The 23,082-nt window shown below is 39.5% G+C and overlaps 1 protein-coding gene across 1 annotated transcript; it reads left to right on the top strand.

Annotated features, from left to right (window-relative positions):
* Nucleotides 1-4,231: 4,231 nt before the first annotated feature.
* On the top strand, nt 4,232-22,985 carry LOC131932106 (43 kDa receptor-associated protein of the synapse-like). Its single transcript, XM_059288997.1, has 7 exons — nt 4,232-4,759; nt 10,039-10,210; nt 11,698-11,796; nt 13,991-14,113; nt 20,961-21,014; nt 21,926-22,125; nt 22,877-22,985. The coding sequence occupies exons 1-7, from the start codon at nt 4,245-4,247 to the stop codon at nt 22,983-22,985; spliced, it is 1,272 nt and encodes a 423-aa protein (XP_059144980.1). The 5' UTR covers nt 4,232-4,244.
* The last annotated feature ends 97 nt before the right edge of the window (nt 22,986-23,082 follow it).

Raw genomic sequence — 23,082 nt, 5'->3', positions numbered from 1 at the left:
TTGTTGTCTCGTGTAGGTGTGAACATGGGGAGGCTTGTCGTGTATCAAATCTTTGAGCTCATTGGAGGAGTGTGTGTGGGGGGGGGGGGGGGGGGGTAGTTGTCGGGTAAGTGTGCGGCAGTTGAAAATAGTTATGGGAGTGATTGTGGGTGTTGTAGGTGGTGGTTGTGGACTAAAGGTGTTGTAGGTGGTGGTTGTGGACTAAAGGTGTTGTAGGTGGTGGTTGTGGGGTAAAGGTGTTGTAGGTGGTGGTTGTGGGGTAAAGGTGTTGTAGGTGGTGGTTGTGGACTAAAGGTGTTGTAGGTGGTGGTTGTGGGGTAAAGGTGTTGTAGGTGGTGGTTGTGGACTAAAGGTGTTGTAGGTGGTGGTTGTGGGGTAAAGGTGTTGTAGGTGGTGGTTGTGGGGTAAAGGTGTTGTAGGTGGTGGTTGTGGACTAAAGGTGTTGTAGGTGGTGGTTGTGGACTAAAGGTGTTGTAGGTGGTGGTTGTGGACTAAAGGTATTGTAGGTGGTGGTTGTGGGGTAAAGGTGTTGTAGGTGGTGGTTGTGGGGTAAAGGTGTTGTAGGTGGTGGTTGTGGGGTAAAGGTGTTGTAGGTGGTGGTTGTGGACTAAAGGTGTTGTAGATGGTGGTTGTGGACTAAAGGTGTTGTAGGTGGTGGTTGTGGACTAACGTTGTTGTAGGTGGTGGTTGTGGACTAAAGGTATTGTAGGTGGTCGTTGTGGACTAAAGGTGTTGTAGGTGGTGGTTGTGGACTAACGTTGTTGTAGGTGGTGGTTGTGGACTAAAGGTGTTGTAGGTGGTGGTTGTGGACTAACGTTGTTGTAGGTGGTGGTTGTGGGGTAAAGGTGTTGTAGGTGGTGGTTGTGGACTAAAGGTGTTGTAGGTGGTGGTTGTGGACTAACGTTGTTGTAGGTGGTGGTTGTGGGGTAAAGGTGTTGTTGGTGGTGGTTGTGGGGTAAAGGTGTTGTAGGTGGTGGTTGTGGGGTAAAGGTGTTGTAGGTGGTGGTTGTGGACTAAAGGTGTTGTAGATGGTGGTTGTGGACTAAAGGTGTTGTAGGTAGTGGTTGTGGGGTAAAGGTGTGGTAGGTGGTGGTTGTGGACTAAAGGTGTTGTAGGTGGTGGTTGTGGGGTAAAGGTGTTGTAGGTGTTGGTTGTGGTCTAAAGGTGTTGTAGGTGGTGGTTGGGGACTAAAGGTGTTGTAGGTAGTGGTTGTGGACTAAAGGTGTTGTATGTAGTGGTTGTGGGGTAAAGGTGTTGTAGGTAGTGGTTGTGGACTAAAGGTGTTGTAGGTAGTGGTTGTGGGGGTCACTGAAGGGTAGCTGGTGAGTAGTTGTGTAGTAGGAACACAACTTGTGATGAGCATTTAATTATAATTTTAAAATATCAAATACTGAAACATGATCAAGTAAATTGATGTTTCGACTTGATCTCTTCATCAGAATGAACAGTAAAAACATCAAATCAGATGATTATATGTTAAGGCCCTATACATTAGCTCAATAAAATATTAGCTTTAGATAAGTTTCTGGAAGATATCCGCTCTCTTTGTAACCGGTGATGTTATCTGTAGACGACGTTCCTTAGTCTTGCGTTAAAAAAAAACTCACAGCTAGTTTAGGTTAGATCTATAATCTATATGAAAACATTTTACCCCGCGGAACAAGTATTCTAACTTAATGTGAGTTTTTTTCTAGACGTGTGTATGGTATACATGTCGCAAGTGTAAACGCGCTGTGACCATACTCGTATACCTAACTTGTCCTTAACCTCTTCATATCGCTATATCTATCTCTAAATGACCGGGAGTAATTTTAACCGGGGAGGGAGGGGGGGGGTAATATTATTTTAATTACACTAATATTGATTGTGAATTTGGTAACCTATTGCTCGCTCGAATGCCAGTGGTTCAAACACGTTACTAGCACAACACCATATCAATTTTAAACTTAATTAACCAACACTAATTTAAATTAATTAATTAACTAATTAATTACATGATTTTTGTTTTTATTATTTAATTTACATATGATGGGGGGGGGGGGGGCGTCATTAAGTGACTTCAAGCTGTTTTATATGATCCCACACCACCTCAAATCGTCAAATATCACAAAAATACCACCCCTCCCCCTCAGAGGCGTAGCTAGGGGAGGGCAGGTGGGGCGGTAGCCCCGGAAGCTGACCCAAGAAGGGGCCAAACGGGGTGGAAAAAAATAAAAAGCTCATTCTGTACAGTCAAATTTAAGAAAATAGATCACTATGGCTTTAAAGACTGATTTCCTGAATTGGTTTATGTATGATGTGTGTGGGGGGAGGGGGCGCTTTTTTTGCCAACGTTTGAATAGGGGTGCTCAACATTTATACTTTGCCCCGGACGCCGGAATAGGTCGCTACGCCTCTTCCCTGCCCCAGAGTTTTTTCCAGGCATCTCTTCGGGGGGGCTAAGCCCCCCCGAAAATTTTTTACCGCACCCCGAACGGAATGAAATTTATATAATTTATATAGAAAATATATACTTCTAACAGTGTCCGCTCCCCCGAAGAAAGTCTACCGCCCCCCCCCCGAAAATTTCAAGTGCCCCCCCACCCCGGAGAAAAAAGTCTGGAAGAAACACTGCCCAGCCCCCCTCCCCCATAAAATGACATCACACTCCAGCCTACTCCAACTTCTAAAATGCGGCTTTAAAGTTTTGATACTGTAGTTTATTTTTAAAATATGAATTAAGCTTGGTCAAGTTAATGATTTTTATTTACAATAAACAATAAACAAAATTCATACTTCAAAAAAAATCTGCAAAAAAAAATGTTTTTTTAAATGTAACTTTGTGTTGTAACTCCACCCCACCCCCCTTTCTTTATGTTACATATTTTCACAAAAATGTATCTTTTGGGGATCTCTTGGGGGGGGGGGGGGCTATGGCCCCAAAGCACATTTTACCGTCCCCACCCCAATCCCACGTCACCCCGGACGAAATAGAAAAACATACATTAAAAAGTATATTTTAACCAGTGTCCGGCTTCCTAAAATTTACAAGAGACACATCAGAAAAACACAGCCCTCCCCTCCCCCTTTCTCTCCAGCATGCGACGTCCTTTAGGGAATGCCCCCCTCCCTTACACACGAGACCTTAAATTAACGACCACAGACCAAAACAAAACATGCAACGCGTGTAGCAGCCGAGCATGCAAATCAATAATTGGCCAACACCTGTGTGCAGACGGCGAAACGTCACGTGCAGACAAATGTTTACATCAGCGCCACCACAAAGACGCATCCCGACAGGTGATGGACGTCACGTCCTGTCACGTGCCGCTCAAAACACCGTACAGAAACGAAGTCAGCCTGCACAAATCACAAACAATTACCGCCCCGGTCTATCAGCACGGACACGTTTTGATGCGGTGTAACCTGCTGCGCACACGTTGCGATTCTTGGCTCGACGGAGCTAGGATGACAATACTTGTTTAGGTGTTTTTATTCGGTGTAGAAGGTGAATATATTATACATGAATTATTAGTGTTGTTTTTTTGGTAAATAATGTAAACATTTTAGCGAAATTGCGAATAGAAAAAAAATTGCTTAGTAACTTTAAAAGTTAGTGCAGTTAACTGAAGTCTGTATAAAGGGCTGAAGTCTATAAAGATGTCTGAAGTCTGGGTAGCTTTGGAAGTCTGGGTAGCTGTAGAAATTCTGGGTATCTGTGGAAATTCTGGGTATCTGTGGAAATTCTGGGTAGCTGTAGAAATTCTGGGTATCTGTGGAAATTCTGGGTATCTGTGGAAATTCTGGGTAGCTGTAGAAATTCTGGGTATCTGTGGAAATTCTGGGTATCTATGGAAATTCTGGGTATCTGTAGAAATTCTGGGTAGCTATAGAAATTCTGGGTAGTTGTATAAATTCTGGGTAGTTGTGCAACTCTGGATAGTCTGTTAAAGCCTTGGTAGAATGTTGAAATCTGGGAATTTAGTTACCATTTAAAATAGTATTGGACACATGATTCCTTATAAGAAATGGTCAAGGACGAAAATGAACACATGTAATCGCATGTACAACTTCATATCAGCAACAGTACGTAATCCCAAATAATATTTGCAACCTTACATAACTGATTCACTTAGCTAAATATTGTTTCTATTTTCTTCACAGATTTTCTTTTTTTTCACTTTCGCAATGTCACCCCAGCAGTGATCACGTGGTACGCTGGTTTTGGAGTGATGGTTTAACCCGTCCAGGCATTTCGTCTCGCCATGGGTCAGAACATGGCGAAGAAAGAACTGGCCCGGGGAGAGAAGTTCTACATGGATCAGCGCTTCGACGAGGCCGTGGAGGAGTGGAGGAAAGTCTTGAAGAGGATGAAAAAACCGGAGGAGAAGTTCACCCTCAGCGGCCGGATATGCCTGGCTCTTTGCGACGTGGGGAAATTTCGAGAAGCGTTGACGTACGCTGGCGAACAATGCGAGCTGGCGAATTCTATCAACGACCCGGTGCTGAAATCCGAAGCGTTTTTTCATCTGGCGTTGTGCAATGAGAAATCGTGCGAGTTCAGTAAAGCCATTTCTTACAGTAAACGTTCCCAGTTGACCCATCCGACCAAGTCTCCGTTTTTAGGATATATAAATTTGTGTATAGGCAACGCCTACTGTGGTACCAGCGAGTTTCTGAAAGCGTGGAATAGTTACGTCTTGGCTATGGACGAGGCTAAGCTGAGCGGGGATAAGCTGTTGGAGATTCTGACGTCTGCCAAGATGGGAGCCTTGTTTTGGTGAGTTCTAGATTAGAGACGTTTATGTGGGTGGGACGGGTGGTTCAGTGATAGCCGAAAGTATCTAGTTTAGATCCCGGTAAGTTTGTTTGGTGGCTGGGAATTTTACTATTTTTTGGTATTTCATTATCAACATCATAATCATCATCATCCTCATCATCATCATCATCATCCTCATCATCCTCTTCATCCTCATCCTCCTCCTCCTCATCATCATCATCATCATCATCATCATCATCATTATCATCATCATCATCATCCTCTTCATCATCATCCTCATCATCATCATCATCATCACCATCATCATCATCATCGCTTAACCCTTGCCTTATTGGGGTCGTTGTGGCACCGCAGTTGACCTTATAATTTCCGCCTTTCATCTCTATCCTCTACCTCTTTGATTAGTTTTGAGACGGTCAACCCTGTCCAATCCTTGACGTCATCCATCCAATGTCGTCTTTCTCTTCCCTTTCTTCTCCCTGCTGACACAGTGCTTTGCAATATTGTTGTGGATAGTGATTGGCTGTTTGGTCGTGTGACATGCCCATACCAAATAACTTTTCTTGGTTTGACTATGCTCGGTATATTCTCAATGGGACAATTAGAGATCCTTTCCTGGATTTCTTTATTACTTTTGGTATGTAGTGGATATATAAACAGTTGCTGTAATTTACAGCAGGGTATTAAAAAGATTTTACTGCTGTTTTAATGCAAATAGTCTCGTCTCACCATAACTGGTCCGTATAAAACCATTAAGATAACAATCAGTGATTAGGGACGGCGTGGTCTAGCGGTAGAACACGAGCTTGTAAATCTAAAAGTAACAGGTTCGGGGTCAAGACCGCAGTCCCTTGTTGAGAGAAATACGTGTTTCCTCAACCCTGATCCAGTCTGCCTGGCTAAAGTGCGAGAAAGTAGCCAGAAGCCATTGGTCAACTGGAGAAAAAAAAACGATGTTTCGTTATCTAAACCGACACAGAACCAGATTTGAGAAGCAGACATTAATCGGATCATACTCTACAGTGAGAAAGTTATTTTTTTTTGGTGCTGGTTATTTAAATGTGTTTTTTTGTTTTATCAAATACGTTTCATTAAATCAATACTAAATCAAACACTGAACAAATCAATGCGTCTGTTTTTACTTTCTCGTATATACGAAGTATAGAGAAAGTATTGTAATCGTGCACAAAAATCACTAGAAATTTTAACAATTTTCACCGTATTACACCTCAGTCCTTCATCACATCCGAAGTATTGAGGACTTATTTTAATCGGGCAAAAATTATCAATCCAGATTTATCAAAATTAAGAGGTTTTATGCGTAATCCAGTCTGAAAAACTGGGCTTTGCAATTCTGTCCGTATGTCTGTGTGTCTGTCTGTCCGTGTGTAAACACGATAATTTGAGTACCGTTACAGCTAGGTTGATGAAATTTCATATATAAGTATTTTATCAAAATCGTAGATCCGTATCAACTTTTGAGCGATTTCCGATAACCGGAAGTGGTACTTTTTCTACTTAAAATTTTTTCAAAAGCCTATAACTTGAGTACTATTTCAGATAGATAAATGAAATTTCACATGTAAGTAAAAGATTTAATTCTCTACCTTCTGTTAAATTTTGAGTAATTTCCGTTGACCGGAAGTAGTAATTTACGCTACTTCCGATTTCTCAAAAAACTAATGTAAATTTTTAAAGTACTAATAATATTGCGCACTATTGTGCACTTTTTTATTTGGCGTTCACTTGGTGTGAAATTCTTTTGTCTACGAGATTTTATTCTATTTTTAAAACTTTAAGTATTTAAAATGGATTAAAAATTATGTCTATAGCCCGAGTTCCCATCCCCTGTTGTTTTATATAAGAATATTCGAGAGAGTACTACTTCTACCAGTGCCCCCATCCAGTGGCGTAGCGAGGTCGGGTGTCACCCGGTGCGGCACTTAATGGTGTCACCCCCCCCCCCCCCCAGAGGCGTTGCGACCCTTCCCGGGGACAAACTTTCAAGTTTTCGATTTGCACCCCCCCCCCCCTCAAACTTTCGATTTGCACCCCCCCCCCCTCAAGTTTTCGATTTGCAACCCCCCCCCCCCTCAAACTTTCAATTTGCACCCCCCCCCTCAAGTTTTTCTCTATATATTTTGCTATTTTTTGCCTTGGTGTCACCCCCCTAAATGGTGTCACCCGGTGCGGTCCGCACCCCCCGCCCCCCCTCGCTACGCCCCTGCCCCCATCTACCACCGAACTCTTTAATAGCCAATTTACAAAATAACTCTCCTATCAAAATATATACATTGTCTGCCCTTCTATCGCCCATATTCTCTAACTGAACATTTGTTTTGAAAAATTGTTCAAACAAAATGTGTTCGTTACATGGTCTTTCAAACCAGTGCCACTACAATTTTATCGGTATTTAAACTATTTGCTAAAGGAAAAGTGAAAGGGGGGAAAAGATAGGCCCCTAGTTAGACAAGCTAGCTTCAATTTTTAAAAATGTCTTCTAAAAAAGTCATCTTATTTCTTTAAATACCATTTGGTAAAAATTACTTCAAAACGTGTTTATTTTGGCAAAGAGTATTTTATATAATTTTTTTCAGGGAGATTTTTTTTTTCTTTTACAAATGAAGAAATATTACGTGAAGGGTAGGCATACATTTCTGGAACACATGTGTACGTAATATGTCAGGAACTTTATGTTGAAAAACATAACAAAAAGAAAAGAAAACTTAACTATATATATGTGTGTGTGTATGTGTGTGCGTAAGTGTGCGTGTTTGCGCGTGTACGTGTGTGTGTGTGTTTTGTGTGTTTTTTGTGTATGTGTGTGTGTGAGTGTGTATGTGTGTTTTGTGTGTGTGTTTTGTGTGTGTATGTGTTGTGTGTGCGTGTGTGTTGTGTGCGTATGTGTGTGTGTTTTGTCGGTGTGTTTGTTTTGTGTGTGTGTGTGTGAGTGAGTGAAAGAGAGAGAGAGAGAGACATAGAGAGAATAGGTGTGGTTTCTATTTTTTTTCTCTATGAAACATTCGTTTCGGTTTTCGTCGGATTTCGTCAACTGCCTCTGTTTTCCTCTTGCAAGCGTATCACTTTGTTTGACCTTCCAAACTGATTTTGAAAAAAAAAACATCGAATAAAACAATCTGGAAACAACGGCTACAGTAAAGACCCGCGTTTGGAAAATGTTGAAAGGTTATTGGGTTGTTGTTTTTTAAGTACCTTTCTAAATGAAAAGAAGATGGAAGAGGAGAAATTAAAAGTATAAATAGAATTAACACACGAAACAAATGAAAACACAGAACGTGCACTTAAGAAAGGCGTCACAAGATGGAACAATAAGAAACAACATAACAATTAATTAAGCTGGGACAGGTAGTGTTTATCTTTGATGGAAGGGGCATCGTATGTGGTGTACTCTCAAAGAGCTGTTCAAATATATATTTTTTTTATTTTGTCGTGTTAATTAAATATGTAATGTAATCATAAAAACTAGATTATGACTTTTATTTATCGCTTTCTTGAAAATTTATTTCGGGTTATTAATGTATTAGATAATTAAACAATTTGCAATATATATATATATATATATATATATATATATATATATATATATATATATATATATATATATATATATATATATATATATAATAAAAAACGTACAAGAAAACATCATTTTTCTTGAAATATATCATTATGCATCACTAATTATAAAAAAAAAACCTCGCTAATACAATTTTAGTAAAGGGTCATCGATAAACGAAATCACAATTTTTAAAATAGATTTTACCCCCCCCCCCCCTGCTCAACGTCACACACATCGTCACTCAAATCTAGAGCCCCTCCCCAAAATGCAATCACACATCAGCTTCCAAATCCCTTCAAAATTAACCTCTTTGTTGTTTTTTTTACTGAGCTTTTACTGTTTTTTATTATACTGAGCTCTGTCAACATTAAATATAAGCATTCTCTTCAATTTTTAATAGTATTTTTAAAAATTGTCTTTTAATAACTCGAAATAACTACTACAGCTCAGTTTCTAACTTGCTAACACTACCTTTCGTTATTCAAAGTTTTGAACCCCTACCCCCTCGTCATCAAAATTCTGAACCCCTACCCCCTCTACATCAAAACTCGGTTATATCATCGTTAAATCTGTGCTTGACAAATCTGTATTTAATTTAAAATGGATATTTTTTTTTTATTTAATTTACAATATGTTTGATAAATTCAAGAATAAGTTTTACTACTGCATATGTATGTCGATAGAAACATCGTAAATTTTTCGATTTAATTATTTTAGATATTAAGTTTTAATAAAGCTTATAGTTTTGTTTACGTAATTTAGAGTTCAATAATAATTCTAAATTCTTTGCAGTATAGTAATAAGACAAAGATTCGTATAAACGTTTAATATTCATGTAAAGTAAAGTAATAAGCAATATCTCAATTTATAAATTTTGTTTGCTGTTGAATTTCTCTCTGTGTTTACGATTTTTTTAAAAATCGGAATCCTGTTATTTCCCTTGCTGATTAATTATTGAAGGGGAAGTAGACCGCGATCTAGTAGATCACCGTCATTTGAACCTGAATCGCTGTATTATTTTATTAAATACCCTCAATAATTTTAAGGCGACGTTTTTCTTTATAGATAGTTAATTAGAAAATCATTTTGTATTCTTTTAGTGCATTTATTGAAGGTTACTAATTTGCTTTAAATTGTTTTATAAAATAATTCTGCACCAATGCTTGGATAAATATACATAAAAGCATTGGCCATACATAAAATCAATTGCAAATAATTATTAAAACTGTTAGCAATAGTTGTGAACCGGAATTCCTGCATTTGTGTAGAATATAAATTATCGATCGTAACTATAAATTATCGATCGTAACTATAAATTATCGATCGTAGCTATAAATTATCGATCGTAACTATAAATTATCGATCGTAGCGTAAGTCGAGAAGCGTCTACGGTTCTCCTCGCGTAGTTATTGACATATTAATAAAAGTGCATTCTGGATTTGCTTCCGTAGCCCCAAACTACATGGCAGCAGCTGTATGATTGTGTAGTTGTCTCTCCTAGATGTGTAGCTGTTCCCAGCTGACAGAGTTTCTTCCAGGCATCCACCCCCAGTACTAATCCGCGCCACCCCCAGTACTAATCCGCGCCACCCCAAGTACTAATCCGCGCCACCCCAAGTACTAATTCACACCGCCCAAAGTGCTAATCCGCGCCGCCTTGGTCTGTCTCGACTCTACTAAAGAACTTTATCTTTGCCAGCTGCCTGGGGGACTACGAGAGCTGCATCGCTTACTGCAACAACTCCATGGACCTCATAGGTGACCTCATGGACGATGACCCCAACCTCAAGTACCGCCGGCAGGTCTCCGTCTCCATAGCAACGGCCGTCAAGAAGATGGGCCGGTATTCGGAGGCTATGGACAGCTGTGAGGTGGGTGATTTAGCTTGACCGCTGCCAGAGTATTTCTGTGGGGATATCAGGGCCATGATCCCCGGCGGTAGTAGATTGAATGGGTGAACCATCTTTATAATTAGTAAATAACTGTCTAGATCGTGACATGAAAACGATAAGCTACACTAGGAATTTGGGTAAAATTTGTAAAACATGGTTCAGAAACAAAAGTCTTTTGGGCAGTCTTTTTGAGCCTATTTTCTTAATAATATACAGGGACTTTGTAGTTAGCACTATGCATATACAACATTTATATAGATATAAAGATATAAAGATATATAGATATATATATATGTATAGATGTATAGATATATAGAAAGATATATAGATATATAGATCAGTGTTTCTTGCAGACTTTTTTCTCCTGGGGGGGGGGGGGGGGGGAGGGGGCACTTGAAATTTTCGGGGGGGGGGGGGGGAACGGACACTGTTTAAAGTATATGTTTTCTATATAAATTCCATTTCGTTCGGGGAGGGGGGCGGTAGACTTTCTTCGAGGGGACGAAGAGATGCCTGGAAGAAACTCTGATATAGATATATACATATAGAGACATAAAGACATAGACATATAGACACATAGATATATTGACATAGACATATAGATATAGATATATAGATATATAAATATATAGATATATAGATATAAAGATATACAGATATATAGATATGTGTATATGTCCTATATATGTATACAGACAAAATCTAAAAAGCACACGGAGAGAAATGATTCCAGCCCCACATAATGAGCTGTATGTTTACACATGTTTGACTCAGCTCCATTCATACCCGTACGACTTCTGTGGTGCCAGACTCCATGTTGGTTTCTCTAGATTAAATCTCCCCTCGTCTAAAAATAGCCTCACTTTAATGTTTTGCGCGTGCAGTTAAGTGAGAGTGATCCCCCCTCCCCCCTTTCTCCCAACGATTGTTAAAAAAAACGGTGCGAAAGTTTGCAGCAGCAAGAGTTATTTTCTAAACTGTAAAATTTTAACGTAACGAATTAAAATTGAACTAATTAGAAAACATTTTTATGTATAAATTCGTAACATTATATTTTTAGCAAATTATAACCATATTAAAAAAACATAATTTTGATTATCAAGTTTAATGACTAAATAAGTAAGCTCTGTACAAAAAACTATAAAAGAGAACACAATCTGATTTCCTCCGCAACCAAGACATCACTTCGCGTAAATGCGCATGCTCATCTATCATTTCGTTCAGTTTCTCCCAAAGCCAGGGGGCGCTGCTACACAATCAATTTACCTGGCAGGATACAGTCCTCGATTTGGCCGGAACTGACGTCAGTTATGAGTTATCTCACTGATATTCATTCCATTTCTACCCTACCCTTCCCCAGCGTATACGACGATGTAATTGTAATTTTGTAATTGTTTTTTTTTTGTTGTTGTTGTTTTTTGTTGTCTGTCAGAGATGTGGATGTAATAGTTTTATGTCTGTTACAGGATGCGATGCAGTTAGCCATGCGTCTCAATGACAGACCCGTTCAGGCGCGGTGTCTGTATCTCTTCGCCGACATTCACCGGAAGCGGAATGATATAGAGGTAAGGAGGTGTGTCGTGTAGGGTCTTATATAGAGGTAAGGAGGTGTGTCGTGTAGGGTCTTATGGTGGTGTGTCGTGTAGGGTCTTATATAGAGGTAAGGTGGTGTGTCGTGTAGGGTGTTTTGGTTGTAAGTCGTGTAGGGTCTTATATACATGTAAGGGGGGGGGGTCTCTTTTGCTAATATAGATCACCTGTGTCTTAGCTTACTCCACTAATAACTCTTTCTCTTATAAACATTAACAGTACTAATTAGCTAATGAGTCCCCAAACTCTTGCTCCTACTATACTAATTAGCTAATTAGTCCCCAAACTTTTGCTCCTGTCCACAGAGACGACACTAATTAGCTAATTAGTCCTCAAACTTTTGCTCCTACCACACTAATTAGCTAATTAGTCCCCAAACTTTTGCTCCTACTACACTAATTAGCTAATTAGTCCTCAAACTTTTGCTCCTACCACACTAATTAGCTAATGAGTCCCCAAACTTTTGCTCCTGTCCACAGAGGCGACACTAATTAGCTAATTAGTCCCCAAACTTTTGCTCCTACTACACTAATTAGCTAATTAGTCCTCAAACTTTTGCTCCTACCACACTAATTAGCTAATGAGTCCCCAAACTTTTGCTCCTGTCCACAGAGGCGACACTAATTAGCTAATTAGTCCCCAAACTTTTGCTCCTACTACACTAATTAGCTAATTAGTCCCCAAAACTTTTGCTCCTGTCCACAGAGGCGACACTAATTAGCTAATTAGTCCCCAAACTTTTGCTCCTACCACACTAATTAGCTAATGAGTCCCCAAACTTTTGCTCCTGTCTACAGAGGCGACACTAATTAGCTAATTAGTCCCCAAACTTTTGCTCCTACTACACTAATTAGCTAATTAGTCCTCAAACTTTTGCTCCTACCACACTAATTAGCTAATGAGTCCCCAAACTTTTGCTCCTGTCCACAGAGGCGACACTAATTAGCTAATTAGTCCACAAACTTTTGCTCCTACTACACTAATTAGCTAATTAGTCCCCAAAACTTTTGCTCCTGTCCACAGAGGCGACACTAATTAGCTAATTAGTCCCCAAACTTTTGCTCCTATTACACTAATTAGCTAATTAGTCCCCAAACTTTTGCTCCTACTACACTAATTAGCTAATTAGTCCCCAAAACTTTTGCTCCTGTCCACAGAGGCGACACTAATTAGCTAATTAGTCCCCAAACTTTTGCTCCTACTACACTAATTAGCTAATTAGTCCCCAAAACTTTTGCTCCTGTCCACAGAGGCGACACTAATTAGCTAATTAGCCCCAAACTTTTGCTCCTATTACACTAATTAGCTAATTAGTCCCCAAACTTTTGCTCCTACTACACTAATTAGCTAATTAGTCCCCAAAACTTTTGCTCCTGTCCACAGAGGCGACACTAATTAGCTAATTAGTCACCAAACTTTTGCTCCTACTACACTAATTAGCTAATTAGCCCCCAAACTTTTGCTCCTACTACACTAATTAGCTAATTAGTCCCCAAACTTTTGCTCCTACTACACTAATTAGCTAATTAGTCCCCAAACTTTTGCTCCTACTACACTAATTAGCTAATTAGTCCCCAAACTTTTGCTCCTACTACACTAATTAGCTAATGAGTCCCCAAACTTTTGCTCCACAGAGGGCCAGCCCAAGGTACGAGTCAGCTAATTAGCCCCCAAACTTTTGCTCCTACTACACTAATTAGCTAATTAGTCCCCAAACTTTTGCTCCACAGAGGGCCAGCCCGAGGTACGAGTCAGCTAATTAGCCCCCAAACTTTTGCTCCTACTACACTAATTAGCTAATTAGCCTCCAAACTTTTGCTCCACAGAGGGCCAGCCCGAGGTACGAGTCAGCTAATTAGCCCCCAAACTTTTGCTCCACAGAGGGCCAGCCCGAGGTACGAGTCAGCTAATTAGCCCCCAAACTTTTGCTCCTACTACACTAATTAGCTAATGAGTCCCCAAACTTTTGCTCCACAGAGGGCCAGCCCGAGGTACGAGTCAGCTAATTAGCCCCCAAACTTTTGCTCCTACTACACTAATTAGCTAATTAGCCCCCAAACTTTTGCTCCACAGAGGGCCAGCCCGAGGTACGAGTCAGCTAATTAGCCCCCAAACTTTTGCTCCTACTACACTAATTAGCTAATTAGCCCCCAAACTTTTGCTCCACAGAGGGCCAGCCCGAGGTACGAGTCAGCCTCCAGCATTATGTCCGAGATCGGAGACAGGCTGGGGCAGGTGGAGGTGTTGGGGGGTATGGCTAAGGCAGCAGCGTGTCTACGGGACTATGAGAAGGTGAGATACGCTCAGGTAGTGAGATACGCTGAGGTTGTGAGGTACACTGAAGTAGTGAGATATGCTGAGGTAGTGAGGTATGCTGAAGGAGTGAGATACGCTGAGGTAGTGAGGTATTCTGAATGAGTGAGATACGCTGAGGTAGTGAGATACGGTGAGGTAGTGAGGTATTCTGAATGAGTGAGATACGCTGAGGTAGTGAGATACGGTGAGGTAGTGAGACGCTAGTGATTACAAGACTTTCTCTATACTTCGTATATACGAGAAAGTAAAAAAGGCGAACCAGAAACAATAAGAATTTAAGCTATTGTTTTTATAAAGGGAATTAACTTACCTCTTTAAAGGGAATTAACTTACGTCTTTAAAGGGAATTAGCATACCTCTTTAAAGAGAATTAACTTATCTCATTGACAAAAAGAATGTAAGCCTAAAATTGCGCGAACCGTAAAAAAACATTTTTCAGATTAACCTCCCTTGAGCAATAAATAGCATTAAAACAGCACGGAAGTATATTTTGATGGGACTGGGGTGAAAGATTTGATTCACAAGGGGGGGGGGCGTTACCACACTAGAGAAACAGACGTCATCGGCTACACGTCATGGAGAGGGGGAGGAATGGGGGGGGGGAATTTAAAAGCCCTACACCTGGAAACAGAAGTGATGTGTTAGTGAAAGATGGGGCGGTGGGTGGGGAGGGGTGTACCTGTATAGACAGACAGGTAAGAGAGACCTGTGTGAACAAAAGCTAGGTGAGGTTTTGTACTCACCTGCAACACAAAGGTAAAATGCCGTGAGTTTGTTTTTTTCGTTCTGGTTGATCACGTGGTGAAGCTTATCACTAGAATACCAATCAGTGTTAATTCAGTACATTTGTGATTCTACCACTATCAAATATATCCTTTTAAATTGAGTAATTTTTATTTTATTGTACCATTAACAAGTATATTTGTTTTTATTTAATACATTCTTAAGAACACTGACAAATTTCCATTGAATAGTTGAACTAATCATTATATAAACCGTAAGGAAAGTTTATACCAAATTTTAAGTACTTTACTTATGGTTTCAGAAAATTGTTTACCAAAATTGTAGAAATGTAATAAAATATTAACAAATTAAATTTTAGAAAAATGGTTGCAATACATATACCCCTCAAATTAATGCTGTATTTTAACTGAAAAACGCTAATGCCATTGTAAAACTTTGACATATGTGTCTAGTAGTTTTTTTTTTGGTGAATATTTTTGTTTCTCTTCCTTAGTCTGAGTGATACTGCCCCCTTGAATCGCTGTCAAAGACGTATTCCTTTTACAATTAAATCTTAAAATTATAGTGAAAATCACATTAAAAGGACAATCCTTAAAAATATGTAAAGGCTTTCTGTCAACATATTGTCTCATATAAACAACATCAATCTTTCCTCAACTCCACTTTTAATATTAATCTTTTATTTAATCCAAAGATTTCGACCAAAAGCAGAGCTGTAGAAGTTAACTGCTTTATTCTGATGTTAATGTTGTACATAGCAAAAGCTTTTTAGACACAACACAACCTGAGCCCATAGTTTCTTCCAGGCTTTCCTTTGGGGGGGGGGGGGGGGGGCTGGCCGAAGCAAGTCTACCGCCTTCCCCCCCCCCCCCCCCTTCATCTTTCTTCAACGAAATGGTATTAATGGATTTAATTTTTTTAAATATGTACTTTTACCAGTGTGCCTTCCCCCCCCCCCGGAACAATCCGATAGCCCCCCCCCCCCCACCGGCGAAAATATCCAGTGCCCCCTCGGATAAAGAAATCTGACAGAAACAATGCCTGACTCAGGTTCTCCAATTGCCCTTGGTAGTGATCTCACCTTGGAAGTGATCTGATCTCACCTTGGTAGTGATCTCACCTTGGTAGTGATCTCACCTTGGTAGTGATCTCACCTTGGTAGTGATCTCACCTTGGTAGTGATCTCACCTTGGTAGTGATCTCACCTTAGTAGTGATCTCACCTTGGTAATGATCTCACCTTGGTAGTGATCTCACCTTGGTAGTGATCTCACCTTGGTAGTGATCTCACCTTAGTAATGATCTCACCTTAGTAGTGATCTCACCTTAGTAGTGATCTCACCTTAGTAATGATGTCACCTTGGTAGTGATCTCACCTTGGTAGTGATCTCACCTTGGTAGTGATCTCACCTTGGTAGTGATCTCACCTTGGTAGTGATCTCACCTTGGTAGTGATCTCACCTTGGTAGTGATCTCATTGATTTTAAAAGCTTCTATAACCGCAGTCGTTTTAAGCCTTCGATATCAATTTATATAATATACAGAATGTTTGGATTTAAAATACTCCTTATTTAAAATATGTTATGCCCTTTATTCAAACTACACTACAACTGTAAAAGAAAAAAAATCTGAAAATTTTTTAAACTAATATTTAGAATTTCGTAGATATATTATTTTTAAAGACACTTGTTGAAAACAGAGTTTCATTTATGCATTTTTCTGGGTGCGGGAAGCATTTAAAACTTCCGGGGGTCCACTTTGAAATTTCCGGGTGGGTCTGACACTAGGTAAAGTAGATATTTTCTACATAAAATATATTTTTTCTATTTCGTCCGGGGTGTGGGCGGAGGGTCAGTGGACGGACTCCGGGGGACAATGCCTCCTCAGAGAGATGAATAAAAGAAACTGTTCAAAAGTATAAATTCGCTTTATATCTGTCTATATTATTGTAACTCTTAGCTCATCCCGCCATATAGCAGTAATTTAGTCTTAAATCACCGTCTGGAGTCGATTCTCGTGCCTCACTGGCTAATTATGGAAACACGTTCCCAGCTCTCTTTTAATTTGCAATCAGCTGCTAATGAAAGAAACCTAAGTGGAACAGACATTTCAAAAAAGATTTGACGCACCAGCGAATAGATGAACACTGGGGGGAAATGTTTAGACGTAATACGATTTGAACTATATATAGGCATATATATATATATATATATATATATATATATATATATATATATATATATATATATAGGCCTATATATATATATATATATATATATATATATATATATATAAATATAATATTATACCTAAATATAATTTTGAAATAATTATAATTGTATTTATACAAATAGCATATATATATATATATATATATATATATATATATATATATATATATATATATATATATATATATATATATATATATATATATATATATATATATATGGGGGTGTCCTTCAATGAGGTATATTGAGAAATGTATTGTTACCGATGTATTTTCAAAAGCTTGTGGTTCCCCTACAGCTGTATTTACCTTCATTAGGATCTACAGACTACATTTCAAACATGCTCACCCCCCCCCCCCCCCCCCATTAAAGTAATATCTCGCCTGTGTGCACTCACCCGAAGAACATCAAACATTTCCTCGGAACATTATCTCCCCCTGGATTTCACAATTCGCACCTCGATATGCCGCGTCTAAAAATAGCCTCGCCTACGCTGTCGTCACTCGGCGAACTCTCAGGGCCAAAGTGGGGTTTTGCATGGGGAAAATAAGGATCCCAGTGCTATCTTTATATTTTTGTATTTTGTTTAACTATTTTTTTTTTAGTCTAACAATAGTTTACCTGGGTTGTGTCAAGATCCTAAATTATTGCTTACGTCAGAGTCTAGATCCTAAATTATTGCAAACGTCAGAAGTTGAGTATGTAACATGTGTTAACTTTAGGGCTGCGGCCCAACATTGATGTAAGATTGGTACACATTTCATCGTGCATTAGGACATCAGCAAGCTATTCCTTCTCCCCCCCCCCCTCATTCTTAGTTCTTATACTCCGATATACGGCGTTATTATTGAGGCATAATACGCTGTACAGCCTACTCTGTTTTTGCTGTAGGTGTAAACATGGGCTGTGGGCTGATGTTCTGGTAACGATACCAGCCGTGGAAGTATTTCAATGTGTTATCAATGAAGGAACGATTGGATCAGAGATATTACATTGAATGATCAGCACGAAGATTCAGTAGGAGGCTCGGTCGCGATGGGCAATGGGCAACTGGTCTTTAGGGCAATAGATTTAGCCGATCTGATCGTAGGAGTTGTTGTGAGCTTATTTAGTCTGAGATGTCAACATACAGATCTGGATCTGTGGCCACAACATAGACGTGAACACATAAAGTACTTTTCAATTAGTGTTTCTTTCAGACATTTTTCTCCGTGGGAGAAACTTGAAACTTTCGTGGAGGGAAGCGAATTTAAAATTACGGGAGGAGGGGGGGAACACTGGTTGAAGCATATATTTTGTTTGTAAATTCTATTTCCTCGAAGAGATTCCTGAAAGATACTCTGCTTCCATTTCACCCCCTCCCCCCCCCCCCCCCCCAACAAAACTCAACCCACATTACATAAATCCATTTCACAACGTAAGCAACGAATACATCTAATCCGTGTGAAGTTGTTTTAAGTCGACTGTGTGGGTCGGAAACAGTTGCCCAAGACACATGCTGTTATATTTTTAACACGCTAAAATTATTTCAGAAGCCGCAATTTAAGATAAATTTAACTCCAGGTGCCATTGCCTAACTGTGTAGAAAATACATGAAAAATTGCGTGCATGCATTTTTATTATTCCTATTTTTATAGGTGCTTGTGTAGCTGTAAGTGGGACCCGCTTTAAGGGAGATGTCTAAGTAGCCAATTACGCCTCAGTAGGCTGCTGACCACTGGTCATTTAAAGCTACTAGCATTACAGCTCTCTAATTATACTCCATGTGTTGTTGTTGTTTTTTTAAACTTAGACATGTAATTTACAGCGTCAGTTTGCCTTGCGTGTTCGCTTTAGTATCACAGTTTTCATCATCGGTTTGTGAGGACTGAAATCGGATGACATGATTTATAGTGACAAGTGATTTCAGACTTTATAACGATCACTGAAATAGCGACTTATTATGACCACAGAGAATGATGGATTATAACGATGTATACATATACATTTACCGAAGTATAACTAATAACTATCACAAATCACTCATGTATATCTACTACTGACCAGTGGCGTAGCGAGGTCGGGTGTCACCCGGTGCGGCACTTAATGGTGTCACCCCCCCCCCCTCCCCCAGAGGCGTAGCGACCCTTCCCGGGGACAAAGTTTTCAATTTTCAATTTGCACCCCCCTCAAACTTTCGATTTGCACCCCCCCTCCTCCTCAAACAGTCGATTTGCACCTCTTAAAACACTATTTAAAACTCGAATTAATCACTTAATTAAGTGGAACTTGGTGTCCCCCCCCCCCCAAATGGTGTCACCCGATGCGGTCCGCACCTCCCGCCCCCCCCCCCCCCCCCCTCGCTACGCTTCTGCTACTGACTGGAGTTTATATCTATTGTTAATCCTACGATGTAAAAAAAAAACTGCCACTGATAATAGCTTACTCAGCACAAATTCTAGCGGAGGGAAGGTAACTATGAATCTGGTGCTAGCTTGTCAAATGAGTTATTTCCCTTGTATTGCTCACCACGGGTGGGCGTGGCACCAATATAAACAACGCATGAACACAAAAAATCTTGTAAAAAAAACGCTTACACGAGAACAATGAGACAGAACAAGTACACTGCAAAACTTGTTGATAAAATAAATACTTGATAATTGTTCGTTAAGTGTTACATATGTTTTACGGGGAACAGGGCATTTCCCCCCTGTAAATTACCCCCCGGATATTTCCCCCCCCCCCCCGACATTACCCCCCAGAGTAATTACCCCCCTGTCAATTACCCCCCCAGTCAATTACCCCCCGCCCAGTAGGACATTACCCCCCCCCCCATCCCCGGACAGGGTTAGGGTTAGGGCTAGGGCTAGGGCTAGGGTTAGGGTTAGGGTTAGGGTTAGGGTTAGGGTTAGGGTTAGGGTTAGGGTTAGGGTTAAGGCTAGGGCTAGGGCTAGGGCTAGGGTTAGGGTTAGGGTTAGGGCTAGGGCTAGGGTTAGGGTTAGGGTTAGGGATAGGGTTAGGGCTAGGTTTAGGGTAAGAGCTAGGGTTAGGGTTAGGGTTAGAGTTAGTTTTAGGTTTAGGGTTGTGTCTAGCTTTAGTTTTGGTTTTGTGTGAAGTTTTGCCTAAGGTGGATGCTTAGGTTTTGGTCTTTTTCTTAAGGTTTGGATTAAAGTAGTATATAGGTATAAATTTCTAGTTAGAGTTAGGATTTTAACTTGAGGGGGGGGGGGGGGGGGGGGGGGTAATTCCCCGGGGGGGGGGGGTAATTGACAGGGGGGTAATTGCTCCGTGGGGTAAATACGGGGGGGGAATGTCCGGGGGGGAAATATCCAGGGGGGTAATGTCCTGTAGCCGTTTTACGACATGTATTAAGCCAGGGAGATTTGTGAAAATGTCATGTCGCTCAGTTTTCTATGTAGGGTTCATTTTTTTCTTTCACATCGTCATTTGAATTCTCTATGTACTTGGTTAAACTATGTTACTCACGGTGTATTCTTATATCAAACTGAGTGTTTATTAAAGTATTGATAGTGTGATAGTGTAGTTCCTCTTTAGACATAGCAATCCATTGGGCAGATCAAGTCGAGTTCATGTTTCTTGACCTCGGCAAATAATGCCCAATGCCTCGCCGCCTTTACTTTCCCCAAAGTACGCCAGGTACCCATCAGAGCTGGGTGGACTCGGGGAAGTGTTGGAATCACACCAAGCCTAAATCCGAACTTGAGACCTTCGGGCTAGCAGCTAAACGCTTTACCTTTCCACCACACCATCCCATATATTATTGAGTATTCGCGTGTCATTTTTAAAAAAGATTTTGTCCCATTTGTTTTTAAATTGTATAACTAACTGATCCTGACCTCTACTTGACAGGCTATTGAGCTGAATGAAAAAGCTTTAGAGCTAGCTACAAAGGTTGGAACTAAGGTATGTGGTAAACTTGGGCACTGACGTCACTTTCTAATTTTATGAAGGCGTCTGCTTGTATTACATACATAACGATAGAGCTAGGAAAACTCTAAGATCATTCTGTTCTATTTAAATAATGATTACAACCAACTAACATATTGAAGCAATACAAAAACCCAGAGTGTATTGAAATATTAAATGGTTCCAAAACACTTCTAATAATTAGCTTGATTAGAAAAGAATAAAAGTAAATAATTTCCTATTTTTTAGCTAAAACATACTCAGGAATTTAAATATCTTAAAATTCTATAGCTATAATTGAACAAAATACGTTTAGAACTTTGAAAGTTGAAAAGATTAAAAAAAAAATTATATTTTCAATACTTTGTTCCGGGGAGTCAAAATATTTCAATGTCATTTTTTTTTCTAATATTTTCAATCTCCCTGCAATAGACCTTGATTTATATTGCCTTTATCTCAATACAGGACATATCGTCTTTTTTTGGTCACTTTAATGGTTAAGAAAACTACCTTAGTAGTTAATTAATATTTTTATCTTTAATGGCGGTATAAAAAAATTTTGTCAACTCTCGTCAGCTGGAAATGCTCCACTGAAAAAATCAGAATAAAACTTATAAACTTTAATGACGGTATAAACAATTTTTGTCAACTCTCGTCAGCTGGAAATGCTCCACTGAAAAAAACAGAATAAAACTTATAAACTTTAATGACGGTATAAACAATTTTTGTCAACTCTCGTCAGCTGGAAATGCTCCACTGAAAAAAACAGAATAAAACTTATAAACTTTAATGACGGTATAAACAATTTTTGTCAACTCTCGTCAGCTGGAAATGCTCCGCTGAAAAAAAAAGAATAAAACTTATAAACTTTAATGACGGTATAAACAATTTTTGTCAACTCTCGTCAGCTGGAAATGCTCCGCTGCCACGCCCGGCTCCAGCTACTCAGCGAGGTAACCGGTGACGACATCAAAGTACGACGTCACGCCAGCGTCATCAGGCAACTGGTGCTAGAGATGGATCTCTTCTGTGGGGTGTGTGGGGACATCATCGGCCAGACCCCGGAGCGACTAGAGCCCCTCAGTTGTGGGCACTTTGTTCACGCCAGGTGGGGGTGTGGTGTTGTGGCTTAAGTTATTGTTGATATTGGTTAATACAGGTAGATAGAGGTAAATGTAGGTTGAGATAAATATAGGTAAATATACGTAGATATAGGTAAATATATGTAAATATAGGTTGATATAGGTAAATATACGTGTTTGTAAATATAGGTAAATTTAGATAATTGTAGGTAAATATAGGTATATGTTGGTGAATACAAATAAATATAAGAAAATATAGATACATATAGATAAATTAAATTAAATTTACGTATATATTGGTGAATATAGCTAAATGTAGATAAATATAGGTAAATATAGGTAAATGTAGGTAAATACAGGTAACCATAGATAGAATTACTAATAACATTATAGCAAAAGTTATACGAAAAGTTCGGGTAGATTCCATCTTATATTCGAGTATAAAGCTACAGAAAAATCATTTTATGTGTTGAACATGTTTTCGATTAAAGTTATAGATAAAAGTGGTGACTGGCGTAGGTTGATAAAGTTGTGGGCCACACATACACATACTCTTAAATGGACCCCTACATTGATAGTCGTCTATTAACGAAGATGCTCAAGAGTCTCTTCCAATCTTCAGGGTGTTTTTTTAATGTTGACAAAAAAAAATTCGTTTTGTTCATATACTAAACAAGATCCACTAATTATCAACAGTTTTAATTAATTAGGTTTTTTACAGTTTCTATCGCTAGCAATGTTCTTAAAATGTAAGACAAACCAAACTTCTTATTTCAGATGTGCCGTCCATCTAGCAAGGTCCACCCTAGGTCGGAGTGGCAAGAGACGACCGTGTCCAGCTTGTAGGAGGAATGCGTCTCTAAACCCAGCAGAACTTCCAACATAGCGTCTTGTATTCGTGTTTTACGGTGGTTTTTTATTTCAATGGTGCTAGGGATTGTAAGGATTATGGCAGGAGATTGTAGGACTATGTTACTGGACTG

This window comes from Physella acuta, unplaced genomic scaffold (genome assembly GCF_028476545.2).
Source record: "Physella acuta isolate Inbredline_101_S28 unplaced genomic scaffold, ASM2847654v3 ptg002089l, whole genome shotgun sequence".
Taxonomy (NCBI): Eukaryota; Metazoa; Mollusca; class Gastropoda; family Physidae; genus Physella; species Physella acuta.
Note: the sequence above shows the minus strand (reverse complement) of the source record. Positions and strands in the feature narration are given on the sequence as shown.

Coding starts and splice junctions, on each gene's coding strand:
- LOC131932106 (XM_059288997.1), top strand. CDS start 4,245: ATGGGTCAGAACATGGCGAAGAAAGAACTGGCCCGGGGAGAGAAGTTC. Junction 10,211..11,697: donor AGGCTATGGACAGCTGTGAG/GTGGGTGATTTA, acceptor TGTCTGTTACAG/GATGCGATGCAGTTAGCCAT. Junction 21,015..21,925: donor CTACAAAGGTTGGAACTAAG/GTATGTGGTAAA, acceptor AACTCTCGTCAG/CTGGAAATGCTCCGCTGCCA.